General features: G+C 32.8%; 1 protein-coding gene across 2 annotated transcripts in view; it reads left to right on the top strand.

Moving 5' to 3' along the window:
* Nucleotides 1-14668, top strand: part of LOC118201974 (calpain-5-like) — a 155829-nt gene extending 141161 nt beyond the window's left edge. The window contains exon 14 of one of the 2 annotated variants that reach the window (XM_035374123.2): nt 6566-14668. In XM_035374123.2, coding sequence (XP_035230014.1) covers nt 6566-6748 — 183 coding nt within the window. In that variant the 3' untranslated portion in view covers nt 6749-14668. The remainder of the gene's footprint in view (nt 1-6565) is intronic. The other variant, XM_085809711.1, reaches the window with a different exon arrangement.
* The last annotated feature ends 8891 nt before the right edge of the window (nt 14669-23559 follow it).

Here is a 23559-nt window from a genome sequence, read left to right on the forward strand (position 1 = left end):
TTGTTTGAGAGATCGGTGAAAGCGTTCCACCATCCCATTTCCAGATGGATGGTATGGTGTTGTGCGAATATGGCGAATGCCAAGAAGGGAGGTGAGGGATGCGAACAAGTGACATTGAAATTGTCGGCCTTGGTCAGTAGTGATGGTGGTAGGCATGCCAAATCTTGAAAGCCACTGGGAGATGAATGCTCGAGCTACAGTTTCAGCGGATATATTTTCAATAGGAATGGCTTCAGGCCATCTTGTGTACCGATCAATACAAGTGAGGAGGTAAGTGTAACCATTTGAAGGAGGCAATGGGCCAACCAAGTCCAAGTGCACATGATCAAAGCGTCTTGCTGGAAGGTTAAATTGTTGAATGGGACTGTGAGTGTGACGGGATACTTTACACCGTTGACATCTAATACATGAACGAGTCCATTCTGTGATGTCTTGATTCATCGCTGGCCAGACAAATCTGTCTGCGATCAGCTTTTTGGTGGCACAGATTCCAGGATGTGCCAAATTGTGCAAGGCATTAAACACTTCACGTCTAAAATTGACTGGAATATAGGGACGTATTCTATTGTTCTTTATGTCACAGTAAATTTTAAGCGTTGGATCAATGTGCAGCGGTTGTAACTGAAGGGAGGTTTGTGGATTTGAGATTAGGTTCTTGAGTTCCTCATCATGTAATTGAGCTTTTGCAATTTCAGAGAAATCTGGGGTAGTGAGGTTGATATTGTTTACCCGAGACAAGGCATCAGCGACACAATTATCAGTACCAGAGACATATCTGATATCTGTACTAAACTGAGCGATGAAATCCAGATGTCGAAGCTGACGAGGAGAACATGAGTCAGAGTTTTTTCTAAAAGCGAAGGTTAATGGTCGATGATCGGTGAAAATGATGAAGTCGTGTCCTTCCAAGTTGTGCCGGAAGTATTTAACAGCACAGTACACAGCAAGTAGCTCCCTGTCATATGTGCTCTATTTCCTTTCTGCAGTAGTAAGTTTTCTGGAGAAGAATGCCATTGGGGAAAGTCCTTTAGTGGTATGGGCTTGAAGCACTGCTCCTATGGCCGTGTCAGATGCATCTACCATTATAGAGAGCTGATCACTAGGTGAGTGATAAGAAAGTGTGGCTGCATTTGCCAGATCGTGTTTGCATTGCACGAATGCTGCAGATGCAGATTCAGTCCAAGGGACAGCTCGTTGATCGTTTTTTTTGCTATTCTTCAGAAACTCATGTAGGCAGGCTTGTGTTTTTGCGGCATTTGGCAGAAAGCGTCGGTAGAAATTTAGCATTGCTAGAAAACGCTTCAGTTCAGAGATGGTTTTGGGCTGAGGTAGGTCGTTAATTGCTTTGACTCTTTCCGGTAAAGGTTTAACTCCGTTCTGGGTGATAAGACATCCAAGAAAGGAAACTGAGGGTTGACCAAGTACACATTTGGATGGATTTAGTTTTAATCCATGATCTTTAAGGCGAGTGAAAATCTGACGCAGATGTTGAAAATGTTCTTCCGCATCTGTAGATGCAACCAGGATATCATCAAAATATGGAATGCAGAAATCGAGACCAGACAGTACTTGGTGTATGAAACGCTGAAATGTTTGGCCAGCATTGCGAAGGCCAAATGGCATATATAAGTACTCAAAGAGACCAAATGGTGTAGTCACTGTGGTCTTGGGCACATCTTCAGCATGCACTGGGATCTGATGATATGCTCTGGCAAGATCGAGGGTAGAAAATATTTTTGTTCCATGAAAAAGATGTGTACAGTCTTGGATATGTGGGACTGGATATCTGTCAGGGACTGTGATGGCATTAAGTCGACGATAATCTCCACAAGGCCGCCAGTCACCATTAGACTTTTTAACCATGTGAAATGGACTGGCCCATGGACTTTTAGATGGGCGAATGGTTCCCTGTGCTAGCATGAATTCAAATTCTTTGCGAGCAGCTTTTAGCATCTCTGGAGAAAGACGACGAGGCTTGGAAAATACAGGTGGGCCATGTGTTTCAATGTGATGATACACTTCTGGCTGATGAGTATGCTGCCCTGATTTGGATGGGTTTAAAATGCCAGGGAATTCTGCTAATAACCGATGAAACCGTGTGCTGCCCGATAAAACACTTATGTTGGTAGGTACGTTTGATATGTGAGAAGCTTGGCCCTGTGATGTCAGCTGAGTTGTAGCATCAATTAAGCAATTATTCTTGACATCCACTAGAAGGTGGAAATGTGTCAAGAAGTCGACACCAATAATTGCTTGAGTTACATCAGCAATAATAAAAGGCCAGTTGAAAGTCCGGCGCAAGTTTAAATAGTTTGGTGCCGTAGGTTGCAATTTGGGTACCATTGGCTGCATACAGTACAAGTTTATTAAGTTGGCGAGCATTTGTTTTAGTTCTCGGGAGCACTGATATGTCAGCTCCAGTATCTACTAGAAAACATAACTGAGTTGAACGATCAGCCAGTACTATTCTGTTGATGTGGCGGACATTCTGTTGGCCAGCAGAAGACCGCCCATTTAGTTTCCCGCTTGTACAAAAGTGCATGGAGGGGCACACTTGCGAGCTTGAGAGCTGAAATTCATATGATAAAAACATATGCCACTTGTGGGTTCTTTGTACTGCGTTCGAGTATTAAGACGGGATGGACTCCTGCTTCGGGCACGAAATTTATTACGTGGGCCCTGATTTGATCGATTGTATCTCCATGAAGCATGAAGACTTGTAGAGAGTTCAGATACTTTTTTGGTCAATTCAGCCACTTGTTGTTCGAGGGATGAACTGGAAGGTGCAGCATTAGCAGCACTGACATAAGCTGGAGTAACAAGTTCATTAATTTTGTCAGCCATTGCTGCTAAACGGGTTAGATCTTCATTGGAAGCAGCAAGAATTATTTGTATGTTATTAGGGAGACGCGAAAGCCATAGTGACTTCAACAAGTCGTCACTAAAATGGCTTCCTGCCAGATCATGCATTCGTGACAGCAAGTATGAAGGTCGCTGATCTCCAAGTTCAAGTCCTTGTAGTAAAGTACGTATTTTTGAAGATTCACTTTCTGAATAGATTTCAATGAGGCGCTGTTTCAGTTTGGAGTATTTATCACAATCAGGTGGTTTGAGAATTAAGTCATGCACTGAATTCAGAATATCAGACTCAATTGCTGCAACTACATGGTTGAATTTTGTAGAATCCTCACTAATGCGAGCGATAGAAAATTGTGCTTCGATCTGAGCGAACCACAATGAAGGATTATTTTTCCAGAAAGGCGTGTGATTTGTGGCTCTGGTGGAATATCGTCGGGCATACTGATAGATAATTTTCACTTTAAATAATAAACACTTAACAGCACAAATATTGTAGCATGAAGATACACTATTGATATTTTACCATGATAACAATAAATATTTTAACCATGCAGAAAAAATTTATGTAACGATACACACACAAATAAGACAGGGTCAGCAATTACACACACAAATAATATTTTACCGAAATGCATTTGAAAAGAAACCCCTATTTGAGGAAAAAAAAAATGATGTGTTCATTTTGTATTGCGCACACACAAAATCACCACTTCACACTGCTAAGGCACTTTCGAAGGAAAAAAGGAAATCACTCCTGTAGCACATGGGAAAAAAATTCACTACTTTCGAACACTGAGGGAAGAATTTTGCCGTAGCACGTTGCACAAAAGTTACTGATGTAGCACATTCAGCAAAAATCACTGTTGTAGCACATTTGTCACAAAAGTTGAATGATCAAAGAATTATTGCACGACGGCGAAGTCAGCGGAACGGAACAGATGACATTGATGATTTGCTGAAGCTCCCTGCGATGATATGCACGACTTTGAAAAAACACAAGCAATATATATCAATACATCTAGAAATAATTGAAGGGGTACGTTGTAGCATACGTTTAATGTCCATATTTGTTGTTATTTTTAGTCAGTTCTTCAGAATGCCTTGGATGCACGTGGCTTAGGGTCGTTGAAAATCCATTGTCAGTAGCGTGCTCAGTCAAAAGGTCACCACTTTTGGTGGTCGTGTGTGCTTAATGCATGATATAATTAAAGAAAATAAGAGTAGACAATCTCCTATAACAAAAGAATATATTAAATACTAAATTACAATTTAAATTACATTGCAGAGATCAACACAGAGCTCGGAACACAGTTCATGCTACCTTCGCGTACAGTTGTGTGACGAGAAGTCTGAGTGAGTAAAGATGTCGCTTTGCTGCTCCGATTAAGAACTGGATTTTTCACGTGGCGCCATCTCATGAATAGAAGTTGAAGTATCTGTCGGAACGCCACACACTTATCTACCGGCCGACACGCAGGCGTGCCAGAGCATTGTTGCGTTCTCTACCGACTGTCACGTATTTGTGCCAGTACCTTGGAACGTTTTTCAAACTATAATTTCTGCCACAAGATGGCACTGTATGTCCATATGGTTTCAGATACATGTACATTAGACCTTCTACTCGAAATGAGAGAAGCATGACTCACATACACGTGTTTTTGATTATATAAACAAACGGGGAACTAAATGTTTCCGAATGGCGTGATTTATGACGTCTCTTTAAATCGCACTTTATTCGCACGTGGTAGTTGTTTATTGTAAGTAGAAGTTTTATATGCGCTAAAGCGTTGAATATTTCCGTTTACAGTTCAGTTTTTAGAAAATAATTAGATCTTGTTAGACGTGAATTCTTTCTGTTTTTACCGTTTCAATGTCGAAGCGTCAAAAATGTTTAACAGAGCATGAAATAGCAGAAATGATGCAAAATATTTCAGATATTGATTCTGAAATTCTGATATTCTGATATTGATTCTGAAAGATTAACTGAAAGACATTTTCCAAAACTTTGTTCAGAAGAGACTGATAAGAAAATGAGACGACGATGCTTCATTTGTTCACATTCCCAGAAAAATCCTCCAAAATGGCAAATGAGTTATTATGAGTTCAAGGAATGTAACGTAGGACTGTGTGTAGATCCCTGTTTTAAAATTTTTCATACGAAAAGAGAATTTTAAGTAATATATTTAGTTTTCAGATGTATAATGTTAAAATTCATAAAATGGTGAGTAATTAAAATAAAATGTGTAAAATATGCATTTAAACAAGAAATAAGGTAATTAAAGTATATATATAAAAATATCTATAAAGCATAAGCCGTTTAAATACTCTATAGAGCATTATTAAACAATGCGTTGATACTTCGGAAATTTCATGGATTTAGGCTTAGTAGCAAAAAAGCCCCCGGCCTGGAGAGACACTCGCGGAAGACACTGCCGGCCTCCGCGATAAGCGCACATTTTCGCTACCTGCCTCGAAGGGGTTAATGATGAGATAGACAAAAATCTGTTTTTGGAAAATTAAGATTTAAACCAATTAGAAAATTACAGTCTCATAAATTTTAAAGTTATGGTAGAATTACAATTCAGTATAAAAATGCAGGTCATTAACAAGCTTTATGTGCTGGTCTGTCAGACTATGACAAATAAATTTTGTGTAGGAAATTGTGTCTAAAACTGTGACCAACTGCTGGGTGGTGAAGTGCGGCAAAGCTGGTTCATTTCAGATGGAAATGATGGAGGAGAAAAATGCATTGGGGTTCAATAATGATGGATTAGCTAATATGTGTTACATTTATGGGGCCATGGATGGAAGTCGACAAGACACGTGTACCAAGAGCATGTCCTTAATGGAAGAATAGACACTCCCAGTGAACACATCTGTCAACTCATCCATTGTTTGGACGACTGCACCGCAGATTGATTCTGGTGCTTTCCAAGTAAGCAGTCACATTGACTGGCAACATACTGCATGCACCCCTGACATAGCAAAAGCTGTGCTGTAGGAAATTGAAAGCATTTGGGAACAAGACTTGGGCATACCCAAGTCATGTCTGATAGCTCTGATGCTTGTTTAGGATTTCCTCTCAATTTCTTGTACAGCAGTTTCCTCTACGGGAAATGTGCACAATGGGGTGTGTACTTGGAAAGCTTCAGCTTCACTTAATCTTTTACATATGTCATGGTTATCCATGACCTCATAAATGTAATGCCTTCCATCCAGTTTGCAATTACTGAGCAAATGCATACTTCTTCTGCAACATCTTCACTTAAGAAGATATAGCTTTCCACTCTCCAATATATCTGCAAACATTACCCTCTAACAGTGGTTGGTCATTGTCACAATTTCCTGTGGAAAATTTGTTCATCATAGACTGTCAGACCAGCATGTAAAGACTGTAAACAACATTTATGGATATCTTGTATATGTTGTTTATACTCTTTATCTTAAAACTCTTTGAATTAGGATTATGGCAAAACATGAGGGCTATCTGCCTTAGTGAGGAAGGCCTTCATGGAGGACTTTTTAATGGAAACACTTGTTTTCATGTTATATATGGAAATAACACCGAGAATCAGCTTGGCTATTTGCTCGGATTTGAACCTGTGTTGATTTATTTACCGCATGGCTGCATTTGGTCGCCTGGTACTCTTAATAGAAAATGTAATCATGTAAGTTCTTCATCCAGATTATTTTTTTAATTTTACAGGTTTGGAACAGCAATGTTGTCATGGACACTTGTTTAGGTAAAGCATCTATAGAAGCACCTCTAAATCCTGAACCAGTTGTCAAGGAAGTAGAACTATTTGGGCGCTTGCAGGAAAAGGGTGTTAAAAAACCTGGTATTGTGACTGTTGAAATAGCAACCTACGATGACCTTTTATTTTGCTAAGAGCCTTGACTTCTTTTAAAAATATGTGTGCATTTGCTCAAGCTCTACATTTTTACTACTGCTATTTGAAAAGTGTAATAGTGCATATGTACAGGTTTGATGTGTTTATGTGCCTTTTTTATATTTGCAATTTTTATCAAAGTATGTTTTTATGTTTTGGGAACTTACTTTTACATTTCTGAGGTATTTTGTATGTGTTTAAATTTTCAGTCCCTTCTGAAATTTATTTGAATGCAAGTTTTTTTTGGTAAACCATTATGTTCATTTCTGGTTATCAGCTTGTTCCATCCCATTGAAAGTATATTAAATATAACTAGATTTAGGAATTTATTTTTTTAATGAACTGCTCTTGTAAACATATATTATTTTTAATTATATTAAAACATTAATCCTGATTTATGTATAATGTTTTCACTTTCTGATCAATGTTTTCTGCACATAATGAGGTGCTACTGTTCCTAGTCATATTTTTTAATCATGAAATTGGAAATCAATTTGCATCATAGAAATAACTGTGATTTCTATGTGTATTTTTTCATGTATAATTGCATTTAATTTTACAGTTTTTTTCATTCATAAAATTTGTTTTAATATCTGCACACTATTTGAAAACTTTTGTGAACTTAATTTTGAGAAATTAATTTAGCTGATATTGTTTTGTCATTGTTATAAGCACCTGAAATTAAATATTTTTATCTTTTTTACTACATTAAATTACATATTTAGACTTATAATGAAAAAGATTTTTAAGATGCAGGTTGATGTCTTAAGAGATTATTTAATATAGGTAACCCTTATATAACACGGTAGATAGGTTCCTAGAAAATACAGTGTTGTGTGAAGCTGTATTGTATGAGATCCAGAGCCAGTATAAAAAGGGGGGTTACGTTCCGAAAACTTATCAAACACAAATATTTTTTTAATTCCACATAAACAGCTTATTTTTTATTAAACATGTGTACAACACAAAAGAAAAAATATTACATATTTTAATTTAATGCAACTTTAGTTTAATAAATTTTTTCGTTGTTATTGCTCAGTATAATAAAACGAGAAAATTTTTTTGGTAGAATGAGATATCTTTCACTTTCAGAATTTCTTTCTTCATTTAAAGTTCTTGCATTTTCTTCCCCTCTTTAAAAAATCTGTAATTTTACTTTGCTTACTAGTTCTTACTGGGTCAATGTAAATTTCTTGGTATGAAGCTAGACCATTTTGCAACCCCCTTTTGAATTTTCGGCTTATTTCAGCGGAAGGATCTGCAGTCAAGAAAAATTATTCGAGATTTTCAGCTAAGCTTAGGCCTTCTTTTAATTATTTTAAATGCTAAGTTATTAACTGCACAGTCTTCGTTAGTGCTAGTGTCTGGCTTTGGATGCCATTTCCATCAAATCTGCTTTGTCAATTTCTTTTTCCTCTAATAAATAAATCTTGAACGTCCTCAATAGCCATGTTGACAAAACCTTCGTCTCCGATTGATTTAGCAACTTCTAATAAGTCACCAATTTCATTTTCTGATGATTAACACACGTTTTCTATTTCAAATGAAGAGGGCCATATCATCTTCTAACATGCATTTAACGTTGATGCTTTGGACTTTTTCGGAGACAAAGTACGATGTCAATACAGTGTTGTCCTATATGTCTTCCAAGCTTCCATTATATTAATTAATTTTGAATCGGTTATGTCTAAAATACACTGCAATGCTCTTCTTATGTAATATGTTTTAAAAATATAAATAACATATTGTTCCAATGGTTTTTCTGCCTTAAATAACGTTAAGCGTCTGGCACAAAACAATTTAAAAGCCAATCTTTAGCTTCATAATCAACGTCCTAGCAGCTTCACAATCAGCCGATGCAGATTCTCCTTGAATTCTTATGCTATAAATTGCGAGAAGCTTTTTTAAATTTTCGAACCAACCTTTACTTGCCGCAAAATCTGGGTTGACAGAGTATTCTCCGTGTTCTTTTAGATGCTTGAAAATTTTGAGTGTTTTTTGTTTAATGATATTAACATTAAACGGGATTCTTTTTTGGCAGCTATCATGAATCCAAATGCTGAATGCCTTTTCCATCTTCTCAATTATTGGCCCCTGGAGGTGAACTGCATGTTTTGCGGATGTCGAAGATACTGCAGCAACTGCACTACTTATTTCTGTTTCATTTTTTTAATAGTCCGGACTGTTGCTTCATTCAAATTAAAAGTTTTTCCAATGTGAGATGCCTTTTCTCTATTTAAAAGACGGTCCAAAATTTGCATCCTTACTTGTAAAGAAATGAATTTTTTCTTTAATGTTGTTTTATCTTTATCAGACATGTTTTGAGACTGAAACTTAAGATCTTAAAGACGAAAAAGTTATTCTTTGACACACTGTAGCTAGGTGCAGACTGCCGTCCAGCAATATGAGACACTTTTGTTTTCAGGCCGTGGAGATGAGGATTCAAATTTTGGAAACCGAACATGCAGGTTGTGCGTTTTAGAACACTTATCGTGACCTCATGTTATTCACCTTCTGCGATAGTGAGGTTTCTTCTTTGTTATCTGGTGATTGTGCTATCTTGAGACTGGGTATTGTTTCTGTTATGCTACTGGGCTCTGAATATCATGGAAGGAAATGATTTTCCTCCATTACCGGTTAAGAATTCAACCGTCGCTCTCCACCACATGGCTCATCTCCCTGAGGACATTTGTTCTTACGGTTACCGGATCTTGGAAGACAACTGGCAGAACTGGTTTAACTGGCAGAACTTACAAAACAAGGATTCTTTTGTGTTAAATTACTGTATGGGTGCTTTGCTCAATCTGGAAAATCTTTGTGCGGAGTTCGTTAAACTTGGGCAATTTTCTTATCATGTTAGATAGAAACCATGCTGTAGGAGGGTTCTCGTAATTTATGAATCGTGTTATAGTGAAACCGTGTTACAGGATACCGTGTTCTAGGAGGGCTACCTGTATTTGAAAAACAAAAAGGTTATTGAGAAATCGGTGAATGTGTGTTTTCAGTGATTATAAAATTAAGTGAAAATAAATGAAAAAAAATTATTTAAAAATATTGTGTGTTTTATAAAAAATAGAAATAATTATTAAGGAAAATGGTAGCTAAAGACAAAAATAGAGGAACAAAAGTTGATTCAATTTTAATTATCATTGTACAAGAGAAGTTGATAACTTTTAATAACTTTTAAAAATTATTAACATCTTTTATTTAAAATCGAAAATTTATGTTATAGCTGTATTGAATGTTCTATATTTTAATCAATGTCACCAAATAAATTTTGATTTTTATAAGTGAAATTGAGTATCTTCAATCTGATCGACCTGAATTTCTCTTTATGTAAATTTCCATGCACTTCAATAATAATTGACAAGAACATTCATTGTCATAATTGTATTTTATTTAACTTGAATTTATGTTAGAGTTCCATTGTTTGAATGCCAGGAAATAACTGTCTTGTCAGCTCTTCTGATATATGAATGAAAATTCATTTTTTAGAATAGTTGACAATTATTTTCTCGAAATATAATAGAATTTACTAATTTATAAATTATTTATGAAAATATAATAGAATTTACTAATTTATAAATTATTTATGAAAATATAATAGAATTTAAATAATTTAATACTTATAGAATTATTTTATCAAAATTTATTATTGTATGCGGATAGCAGTGTATTTTAACGTAATTTCTGCCTGTGTTCACAAATGCTTGTAAAGGATGCATTAAATTTCAGTAAATTATGCGAATCATTTGATCTGTTTTAGAGTAATGTCCTGGTGGAAAAGATTGAAAGTACAAATTAACATTAAAAGATTTTTTGGGGGTAATGATTGAGTGCATATGTCAAAAACTTAACTATATTTTGCATTTATAGCTGTGTTGTGCACTAAGCTCTTAATGTAAATTAAATGTATTTCTTTTTGATATTTTTATTACTAGGCATTATTTTGATATTGAATTTTAAGTAAATAAGAATTAAGTTTCCACAGAAAATTAATGTTAATTTTTTAATTTTCTGGTGTGCTTGGAAGTTCTTTTAAATATCGAATATCTTCTCCGTCCTCATAAACTTCACCACTTTAAAAATTTACTGTACGTAATCATAAATGATATTAATTATTTTTCTTTAATGTGGCACTTTCCAATGTTTTATTGAATAAAGTTTCAGCAACTTGCAACTCTTTTTATTGTTAAAATTATGATTTGTATAAAGAAAATTATTCCTTTATATTTTAAAAAAAGAAGTAGCTTACTTCAAAAAATAATTTTTAATCATGCAAGTCAGACTTGTACTTTTATATTCCTACTTCAAGCCAATTCCTCATTAAGCCAAGCATTTACTAAGCTTGTGTGTAATTTTTTGCAAAAGAAAGCTGTGATATTAAGGTAGCATTGTCTTTTTACAGCATTTTTATTAATCATAGCCTAATCTAAGATGTAAAATATATAAATGAATTAAAAGTTTTGCACAGTTCAATATGAAAGAATTGTGCTTCTGCATGATTAAATTGTATGTAGTGAAAAATACTTGCATTTGTTTCTAAGTGTAAGGGCATTGTTTTTTTTTTGGGAGATGTAAAGTTTTAAATGGCTGCACACCTTTTTAGTCATTAACAAGTTTCTGTGCATTTGTTCTGTTGTCAACTCTTTTGCACAACTTGCCAATTTTTCATTGTGTTCCTTATTAGTCTTCATTTGTGTGTGTTTATTAAAAGACTATATTGTGATTATTGATTGAAAAAAAAGAATATTAAGAGACATAGACAATAATATAATATTGTCTATATTTACTTTTAAACAAATTAATTTCAAAGGCAGCTTTCTTATTTTTTTCCCATATGAATGCAAAATATTTGTGCTTTTTTAAATTTCTTTTTCATATTTCCCATTGAAATTAATTTTGTTAATGTGGCATATATTCAAATTCCAGACTCATTATGTACCTATCCATTCAGTTTGGTATAAAACTGAAAGAGTTTTGCACCCTTAATTTTTATAATTTTTTCCCCAGTATTTTGGTAAGTTATTGAAAGCTAAAATTTTACGACATGCAAATTTCATCTGTTATGAAATCTGTCATTAGTAGCAAATTTTTGTGCATTTGGAAAGACATATGGAATTGTAGGGTTGTTTATTGATGTAACTGACTTGGATGCATTTAATGTAAACTGCATATTATGATTATCCATGTAAATACTTTTTTACTTTTAGTAGATGCCCTGTATATATTTGTTTACATTCTGACTCCCCCAAGGATTCAAATTTCTCTTCCCAAATTCTGGGAAATGTATAATGTACTATACTGAGGGTTGCATATTATTTTGTTCGAAAAGTAAAATAGGTAACTACTTTCAGTTTGGAAAATTTTCAAGCCAGTACTTCAGTTAGCGGTTGTTATTTGTGCTTTTTAGAATTAGAATTGCTTCATGAAGATACCTTTCATTAGTTCCTTTTATTTACTTTATATTAATTTCAATTAGTGAGATTTTAATAAAAAATTAAATATTTAATAATCATGTGCATGCAGCATTTGTACTTGTATTTTAAACTGATTTACTTCCTATAAATACTCTTTTACTTTTCTGGTTTAACTGGCTATTTGTTTGTCTGGCCTAAGATCCATTTCTCGTTTAAAAGCCAGCCAACTGGGACTCTGCTGTATATATTTCAACTCATTTCATTTTAATATTCTGTTGTAATTTGTTCATATTGCACATAATTCGTATTTAAACTTTTCTTTTGACTACTGCCTCATGTTGAGTAGTTCTAAGGGGGGATTGCTTTTTAAAATACTCAATATTTACTTGTAGGCAATTTTCATGACAGTTCATTTACTGTGGTTTCATTTTGTGGGAAGCAGTAGCTGTGTTCAATCTGAAAAATAGCTGTTTATGTGTAGGATAAAGTTGATGAAATGCAACCAGTTCTTTTTTTAGGCAATTGATAATTCTCACAAAAATCATGAACTCATCCCTCCCCAAAGAAAAGTTGTGTAATAAAGTAATGTGGATATAGAAAAATAGCAGAATAGGCACACATGAAACTTGGTATAAATAGTCTTGAAACAAATTGTGTACATAATTTCCATTTTATTAATTTACATGTATTTTTTACCAGCTTTCATGATAAAAGATATTAAAAAAAACTTATTACTAACTCAAGGAAAAAAGAGGTTGGACAAAAAAAGTGAACTACATATGCATGCTTATTAACAAAACTAAATTTCTACTTCCCTCCTTCATTTCAAATAGGCTTTATTAGTTTTTCCATCAATTTATTTTTTGACATAAGTAAAGCATCCTTTATATTGTTTTCTGATTCAGCATAATGTATTTTTCTAAATAGGCTGGTTTAAAAGATTCGTGTTAAGGAATTCATATAAATAAACAATAGTTTTCTTTTTATTGACCGCTTAAGAAAGGTACAAAGCATGCAAGGTTATTAATTACACTGTTGGTATATTTATTTTAATTATGTTTATTTTCAGAGTCAAAACTTTAAAAAAAAATTTGGTTATAAGTATCATTTTTAAATGTAAATTCTAAGAATATTTTTTTTGATTTTAAATGCTTTTCATTGACAGAGCCAAATGGGGATTTTTAAAAAAATCATATTTGAATGCGGGGGAAAGAAAAATTATTTGCAAAAAAAGAATTATACTTACGTTTTTCTCTAGAGTTTAGCATTTTGTGCTGATTTGTAATTTTGTCATTTATTGTACTACATCAAAGTGGTACTTTAAAAAAATCAGTAAACTGAACTGGATGTATTTGCTTTTGAATCTACTTAATTCCAATTCCACAGATTAATTCTCCATCTCTCCTCATCACTAATATATTTTTATGTTTATATGAGAAGCATATCAGTTTATGATTTTCATTAAGCAGATATAATCTTCATCAATTATGAAATTAAATTCAGCTGGGCAAAATTTAGGATTGTATACTGTCATATTTCTACCAGTGAGATTTTTTTAACTTTTTCGCTTTTAATTCAGTTTTTGAGAATGAAGTAGAATGTTGTGCTTTTGTATGTCTTTTTGTACACATTTTACAAATCTTTTTCAATCTATCTTGAAACATTCATGCATAACGAGATTATGTATTGAATTAACATCATCATTATATTTTGTTGAATTGTAGCAATATATTAATCAGTGTTGAGATATTTTTCAATAAAGTTATTTAAAACCGATGCTATTATTATATATACAAGTACTTCTGTTATTTGCTCATATGTACATGAAGAAATAATATTGTGTCTTTTTTAGATTTTATTTATTTATTTTTTTTTTTTTTTTTTGTTATGAAAGAAAGCAAGCACATTTTTTTTCCTTACTTGTTTTTAAATATTAGTTCTGATCACATGTTAAACAAGAAACTTTTAAGGCAGCACCTCACATAATGTTGTAGTGTTTTTTTAATATGCATTTAATTATTTTTTCCTGCTATTCATAATAGAAAGCCTTTGCAAAATATTCTGTAGATGCATCTATTGTTATATTTTTTATCCAGATCATAATAGTATGAAATTTCTTGTTATGTACATTGCTTAAAGTAAATTTAAACCTGCACATTTATTTTAATTCAAAAGTATTGAAATAATGCATCCTGAATTTTAACCACATTTCTAGGTAGCTAATATTTTACTGTAGAATATAAATGTTATGGTTATTTTTACAAAATAATGTTCGAACATAAATTTTTATTTGTTAACCTCTAGTTTCATTATAGGGTTATGTTTTTATTGGTCTGTTTTTATGAAAAACAAATAAAAGAGATGATGTTTTGTCATCTTTTCATGTTATGCCACATTTGTGCTTCATCAGAAATTCTGCTGGTTGTAAGATTTGCATTGTTTTTCCTGTCATCCCATTTTATATTGTACCTGAGCTCATGAATAAATCTTAAAGCTTTTCATTTTCTTGTTTATTCATTAAGCACTACATATAGCAGCATTTTTAAAGTTCCTGATATACTTTTGCAAAATTTTTATAAACATGGATATAAATCATAAAATTATTCCATATATATATATATATATGCTGCTTCATAGTTCCATACATTATGTGAAAATTATTTGTGTGTTGTTAGGTAAGGTCTAGTGTGTATTGTGCTCCATGCTTCGTTTTCATATTAAGGAGTTATAGAGACATTAGGATTTTTAAAGTATCAAACAGGAAATATGTGCAGTGCCCTTGACGGGACTCGAACGTGAAATACGCGTTGAGTGTGCTGATGTTACACCACGAAGGCGTGCAGAAAAAAGGGAGAAAATATATACTCCCCCTTTTAAAGGGTGACTGGGGTTTAGGGGAGCCCATCATCCACTTTGTTTTTAGTTCGGGCACCACTGTAGAGACATTAAGATTTTTGAAGTAGGAAACAGGAAAAATGAGCAATGCCCTCGCCGGGACATGACTCTCGACCTCTAGAATGCATGCCGGGTGTGCTAACCGTTACACCACAAAGGCGTGCAGAAAGGAGGGAGAAAATACCTTATAAAGTAATATAACTTCTCTTAAAAACAGGAAATCTGAAATAAATAAATTTTCAGTATACATGATAAATCCTCTAAATCAGTACTTTCAATCTGTGGTCAATTGACCACCAGTGGTTCTCAAAGCCACTCACTCTTGTGGTTCTTTTAGATTTCCAGAAGAGGCAAAGCAAAATTCAAATTGACTGTGTATATCACACTATAGCTAAATCTCAGAGTTTGGAGGTTGCATATGGCAATCATCTATCATATTTCCTTTGAAGACTGAAAATTATGAAATTAATTACCGGCTACTGTAACCTATGGACTTTCCTCTCCAGTCTGGACAGTCCAGTATGGACCAAGTAACAAAAGAGGGATCTAAAGCTGTATGACTGTAATGCTTCTTACCATGATACATCCGGACATAAAACATTTATGCAAGAATCCACCATCTCGTACATCTTATTAATCTGAGTGTCAACATTTTTTTTTTTTTTTTGTTAATAGCAGAAATATTATCCAAACTCTTAATAGCTTTGAATTATTAAAAACAAATATAAATTTTCTTCTGTTACTTTAATTACTTAACTCCTGTGTAAAATGAAGTGAATTTCAATTAAATGGATTTTAAAAGAGTAAGTTCATTGGAAGTAACATATTCTAAAAAAAAAAGTACCTTCCGAGGGGAAAAGGGTAAGATGGTCCATATAACATTCTAATCTATAAAAGTAGTCCTCTGTTGAAAAGTTTGAGAAATACTGCTGTAGATTATTGGGAATTATTTATGAAAATGTCATATAATGACAATAATCTAATGAATTGCCAGCAGCAGTGCATAGCTTAGCTGGCTAGAAGGAAAATATATGATAATCGGAATCCTCACCAATGCAACCAGTAATGGGCTTCTACTACTATTAGGTGATACAAGGATGAGTGTCCGGTGCAGATTACTGTATCTATGAGTATCTATTTACTAGAGTCCTACTAAAAGGATATTCCAGTAAAGCTGTAGGAGTTCAAAAATGGATCCTGACATTGTGAAATAATGACTGTGGGTCACATACAAGTTAATGCAAATCAAATGACAAGTAGAAAAGGCACTTTTGCATCTGTTAAGCATCTGTTAAGTGGGTAGCATGGCAGTTATAAGAAGTGATCAGCAGCTATCAGAATTTTGTGCTTTAAATTATAAGAAAAGTTAACAAGACTTCAGTTAGCACCTTATTGAAAAAATTTGCTATTGAACTGTTCAATAGCCTTCAATAAAATCACTCTTAAGTGGTCTTATGCAAAATTGTTTCTAATTTAGTGAGGGGCTGTTATAATGAATCTTAAGAAATCATTTTAAACATTCTGTATTTTCTTCAAGTCTGCTTTTGTTTGCCAGGGAAGCATAAGTAAATTAAATCAGAGAGGTATAAGTAATACGAGCCTACTAACTGATGTAAAAATCCTTTTCTTGGATATGCAAATTTCCTGGAAATATTGCTGATCTTAATAAAGAGTTAGGTATAATTAGGAAAAGAAGAAAACGAAGTCCACAACATAGTATAGTCCTGCAGTAAGAACAACTGCCCTATTCCTCAAGAGAGTTGCCAGACTCGGAAAATTAAGCTAGGGAAGTCATGAGATGTTGGCAGATCCGGTGCAAGAGAAAAATAGGTGGCACACAAAGAAACAAAATATTTTTACCCAGCATTCTGTTAAGTGTCTTCTCTAACACTCATAAATTTTTGCAATCTGAGCTTTGTTCAATGTCAATAGCCGTTCATAGATTTTATAAAAATGATCCGTTTTAATTTTCACAAATAATCTTTTAGGCATAGACATCACAAAATGTTCATAAATGATGTTTTTAAAAGGAATAATAGAAATAGACGTTGTATTTAATAGGAAATAAGAATATGTTGGTATAAAAAGATAATAGTATCTCATTAATTATTTTAGAGTTGATGGATCTATTAGCATGTCTACACTTTATGGCTCCACCATTTCCGGGATTATATTGGACTATTTTGAATTAGAATTATTTTTTATGTCGATTAGTTTTAACAGCAGGTAGTTGCGATTTAAGAATATCGTAGTTTGTTTTTGAAGAATTCGTAATATATTGTGTATTTAAATATTTAATAATAAAAACAAACCTAAACTTTCAAAGAATGCAGATCAAATGGATTATCAACCTCAATGTGTTGTTTGCGTGAAATGTTATCCAATCAAAGTGTGAAACCATCCTTTCTTAAAATACATCTTGAAGCTAAGCATGCCAATTTAAAGGATAAATCTGAAGAATATTTTGAGAGGAAATTATCGGAGTTCAAAAATGGTAAACAAGTAATGAGAGATTTTGTTGCTTTAACTGAAAAAGCTTTGAAAGCTAGTTACCGAGTAAGCCTAAGAATTGCCAAGACTTGGCAGGCTCACTGTTAGAGAAAACCTTTTAGTATTTACCAGCAGCTAAAGATACCGTTTCAACATTACTCGACGAAAAAAGTGTCTAGTAAACTTAATAATATTCCGTTATCAAATGACACAGTAAAGCCGACGAATTCATGAAATGGCAGATTACATAAAAGAGATACTTATTAAAAAAATAAAACACAGAGAATATTTCGTATTCAAATTGGATGAAAGTAGGAAGGAACTTTGTTCGATTATTAGTTCACATATGTTTTTAAGAAGATAAACAAATTGTCCAAGAGTTTATTTTGGGAATATATTCATGATAGAGCAACTGCAAATGAAATTTTCTAAGTAGTTGACAGTTTTATATATAAGAATAACATTCCTTGGAGTAAGTGTATTGTCGTATGCCCTGGCAGAACTGAAGCTTTAACAGGAAAACATTCCGGTGTTATTTTTGAAATAAAGCAAGTCGCTCCTGAAAGTAAATTTACTCAATGCTCCATTCATCGTGAAGCTTTAATAGGCAAAACAATCGCCCAAAACCTGAAAATCGTTTTGAATCAAGCTTGTGAAAATTGTTAATTTTATTAAAAGCCGACCTTTAAATTCAAGAAAATTTACGACTTGATGCCAAGAGATGGGCAGTGAAGATGAGACATTGTTATATTAACATTGTGAAAGACAGCACACATTGTTTTATTCCGAAGTACGGTGGTTATTCAGAGGCAAAAATTTAAATCGTATTTTTGAACTTCGATCGGAAATTCAAAATTTCCTCTGTGATTCAAAATTTGAATTGCAAAAATGTTTATTTAGTGAATTATGGTTGGCGCGTATAGCATGTTTAGGTGATATTTTTGGAAAGTTAAATGAATTAAATTTAAGATTACAAGGACAAAGTTTTAAATTGTTTACCATTAGAGAGAAAATAAGTGCAATGATAAAAAAAAACACGAGTTAATAATCAAAGAATTAGATAGTAATATTGTAGAGACATTAGGTATATTTTTGGAAGCAGGAAAGATGAAAAATAGCAACCGCCTTCACCGGGAATCGAACCACAGACCTCTGAAATACCGGCTCAGTGTGCTGACCACTACACCCCGAAGGCACGCTAGGAAGGCGGGAGAAATACCTTACATACTCCCCCTTTTAAAGGGCGACTGAGGTTTTTAGGGGATCCAATCGCCAAATCCTGGGTGTGGAGAGTCGTCATCCACAACCCTTTTAGCTCGGGCACCACTGTAGAGCCATTAGGTATTTTTTTTTTTTTTTTTTGGAAGCAAGCAAGATGAAAAATAGCAACCGCCTTCGCCGGGAATCGAACCACGGACCTCTGAAATACCGGCTCAGTGTGCTGACCACTACACCACGAAGGCACGTTAGGAAGGCGGGAGAAATGCCTTACAATATTTTAAGCTTTTTACCCCTTTTCGAACGTTTTCTAACCGAAAATAATTTGAAAAGAAACTCAGAAATGTGAAAGCTTTCAGATTTTACATTACGCCCAAAAGGGCGTTTATTTAACGTTTTGTGTGTTACCTTTATTTATTAAATACCATGTCCTTGGCACTTAAACCATAAAATTCAATTCAACAGCAATATCGCAAAATAATTAAAAAAAAAAAAAAAATAGCATATCTTTAGAATTTCCGATACACAGTCTTGCGCGGTGGAGATAAAATTTTTTTTTCTGTACTGTGTTGCTATTGCTCGCTTTGAAATCGTTGAATTTGTTAATCAAAAATTCGTTAAAGTGTTGCAAAATATGAAATCAATAAAAAACAAATTCCAAATTAGGGCTGTCAGATACCCATATTCGGTGGAGGATTACGTTATTCAGAATTTGATGGCTCTAGGTACCGTTGTTTTATCACAATGGAAAAAACATACATACATTTATGCAGATTCTTCATTATTTAATTTCCTTAAATATAACACAGGAGATAATATTTGGCGGCAGCAATTTGAAAAGGGCTACTGAATAATTATCATTAGTAATTAGGTTGACTAATTTAAAAATTTATGAATGCTTCAGATAAGCTTCGAAGCCTCCCACGTTTATTTTTTTTTGGCATATAATTATTATTTTTACCTTTTTTTTTAATGCCATGGAGTGTGGTTTAACGTTTTTGGAATGTTATAGCTCAGTTCAAAAAGGCCTGTTGCCTTTAAACAAGGAACGGAAGCCTTTATTAAGTAACTGCCTGAGCATCCCTTAACCATTAGTTAGAATATACATTAATTTGTTAATGTGGATTTGCCCATTACGTGGAAATTTTTGTATTAAGAGAAAGATGTAGGTTCTTCCAGTTTATACAAAATAAGTAAATTAGAAATGTCGATAGTAATAGAAAGCATAATTTTAGCAATATTTTTTCAAATGATATTCGAATGAAAAATTAATCGCATTATAATATTTTGAAATTTCTTGTGATTTTGTATTGTAATTAATAGATGTATTTAATTTTTATATTTGAAAAGCGTTCCCTAGACAGATATAATTATGAAGTTTATTTATTTTCTTATTTTATATGAATAATATTATTATTGTAAGGCAATGTAGAATTTTATTTACAAAACTTGAAAGACCTTTATTGAGTATACAAGTTATATGCCTTAAATTCTAATTTTTATATATTTTATTATATCAATTAACTAATATGAAAATTTTTATGGCCATAAGATATAAATGCAAACTTTGATAATTATACAATAGTAGAAGGCAGTAAGTACCTTTACTAAGGAACATGGGGTTTTTTTTAGGTTCTATTGTATTTAAGTATCTCATAGCCATCAGCATTTCGCTACGCTGATTTGAATTCTACATGAACTGCCCATTTTTTTTTATCAAAGTTTATTATATTATTGTACTGAATTTTGTTACTTTTCTATGTTTATTAATTGCTAAATTCCATTTTACATTGCTTTACGATTAAGAAAAATGTGATTTAATTTATAAGTATTAAATAATTAATTTTAATACAAATTACAGGAATAGGTAAAAGGAAATTTTCTTTTACAGTGCCAGCAGTAATTTTTACGACTTTTAAGCTACGGAACGTGGGTTTTGAAATTTTATAAATCACTGGAAGCAACATGCTTTTATTTTGTTATGAAGTTAATTTGTAACGTGTCCAAAATGCCAAATGAAAAGACTTACGCCAGAAAGAAAAGGATAAATTATGAAACGATTTTAATGTTCTTGGTTATTGCAGCAACAGAAAAACTACATCTAGACTGGGAACTTCTCCAAAACAGCGTTATGGAATTTACTTAAACAAGAAATTATACTAATTCAGAAGTCAAACAACAAAAAAACAACAAAGAAATTATATGAAAGGAAGAGGTAAAAATGTCTCAAGCAAATGTCTCAAGGAAGCTTGAAGAACAAGAAACGTTGAAACTGCTTTTCTAGAATTGTTTCAAGTTATAAAATGAAACTTTTCTATTTCTACAGCTTTTCTCACCAATTTGCTAAATGTTAGAAAAAAAAAAAAATTATATCAAGTGACATACTGCTCACAAGATGAAAAAAAGAGAAATCCAACATTGTTCAACGGAAATTGTATGATGAGAAGGAAGATGCTGTTCATCATGTAGCTGATAACTGGATAAAAGACGTTTTACTTGGGTTGCTAAGTGAATGCAGGCCATAAGAAATTTATACCAGAGATGAAACTGAACTGCGTTACAGAACATTACCAAGTTCTGTAAAACCTGCTTTGAAATAGCAGTTAATTTAAGAAACTGAAGGAATAAGTTGCTGTGTTATTAACGTGTAATATGGACCTAACAATTAAGAAGACAACTCTGGTTATTGACAAAAGCAGAAAACTTCGATGTTTGAAAGCAACCAAGAATTTACTCCTAACTTGCCATAACAGCAAGAACGCATAGAAGACGAATAGTATAGGGTCTGCTCAAAATCCCTGAAATTCTTTAGCCTATTATTCTGAATCCTCTGTAAGACGTAATGCTGTACATCTTTGTGGTGTTATTATACTTATATCAAAGCTTCCCTAGCGATTTGTTTTGATTTAATATACATAAAATATGAAGATTTGGGAATTTCAGAATCGTCATGTCAGAAGGAAGTTGAAGCAGAGCAGTTCGAAAGTGAATGTTTGGTGTAGCCTGTTGCATGCAAGATTTCAGGACTATATTTCTTCAATGAAAAACATAACAGCCAGAGTTTACTTGGATACATTGATTAATTAAATTTGCCTACAGCTGGAGGACCGTCAACCAGACGTCATTCTGTTACATGTTGAGGTTTTGTAACTTATATCACCTGTCATAAAAACTTTGAACCTTGCTTGTGTGACCAGTGCCAAGGATATAAGTTTTTCCATTCATAAACAAAGCTATTACGAAGTTCTTTATGGACTTTGTGGACATTCCGTATTTTTACCGATGCTTTTTTTTTTTTTTTAATGGCTCAAGGAATAACAAAATGAACCAATTAACTAAACTAAGTACATAACTGCACATCTAGTGTTTCTTTCTGGAAATACAGCTTCTAACATTTAGTCTTTAATTTTATAACATTATGAAAGCTTTTAAAATATTATTACACAAAAGATATTCAATAAATGTGGAACAGAATTGAATTCTTGGAAATGCAAGCCCTTCGAAGGAGATAAGTAAGTTGATATCTAGAAACCATGCATATTATAATCAATGCAAGGAGTTAATATCTTAAAATCAGGTAAAATCTATTTAAAAAAAAAATTAGCTTTTATGCAGAAGAAACAGCAAAGAAATCACAAATATAAATAATGTTTCAGACATCAGCGAGAAACGTTATGAGAATTCAGTTTTAGAATATGTGTCAATTCGCAACAATATTGAGACAATGTGTCTGAAAACTGACTATGTATGGAGCACTGTGTTAAAAGAACTGCAGAAATTAACTTCGAAAGTGATACAAGAAAACTCGATGGCATGCCATCGTCAATCGAATCTAGAAAAGCTCTGCAGATTCTAAAAAAAGTATTTGAACTGAATGGCGATGATCAAAAAGGCTATCAGCACTTTTACGAAATTGAGAATGCAGTTGAACAACTGTTGTTGAACTATATAAAATAAATACAGATAGAATAGATAGATGTTTGTGAAAGATAAAATTTGATCAAGAACGTAATTATAAAAACAATTTTATAAAAAAAATTGCGTAAATAATGCAATTTTAATATTGATTTTTAATTATTATTTTAGGATGAATTAATGAATTAGCTGATAATTATTATTTTACTCAAAGAGTTTAAAACAGATATCATGGTTTTGCATTGCACAAATCGCCGTTTCTCAAGCTCAATCGCTTAATAAATTTAACTATGTTTGGAACGGAAGTGATTTTAATAAGTGGCGGGTACTATATTTCATTCTTATTTTGTACAACAGAAATGAGGAACTGATGGATGTAGTAGTAATGTAAGATAAAAACATGTAGTAGACAATGTAAGATAAAAAATGTATGAATATTCAGGTTTGCTGGAATATTCAATAAAAAAGAATAAATTGGTATTTTTAACAAAAGTGCATAGAATTTTCATATCTTTTTAATAATTTTGTACCATAAATGAAAAATTTCTACTACCCGGAAACTGGTCAATTAATTTTGGTCAAACATTAAGAAAGCCTTTAAACGTGTGCAACAGAATAAGGCGTTTTATGGCAAATTATTTAAAAATGAATGGGAAAAGGACTATCCCATTCCATCGATAAAATTAATTTTTCAAAGAAATATAAAATAACTTTTTAATGTTATTCTATTCAGTTAAGAAGAAATTTGTTTAAAATCCAGTTTTCATTGTCATCTTAAAAAAGTATTAATATCCTTTTGTTTTATTTACATGTTCTCAATTAGCAAATTATTTTGAATAACAGAAAATATATTTCCTTGCAATATTAGAGAG

The sequence above is a fragment of the Stegodyphus dumicola genome, chromosome X2 (assembly GCF_044657685.1).
Source record: "Stegodyphus dumicola isolate Sdum_Otavi_A_Nest chromosome X2, ASM4465768v1".
Lineage (NCBI taxonomy): Eukaryota > Metazoa > Arthropoda > Arachnida > Araneae > Eresidae > Stegodyphus > Stegodyphus dumicola.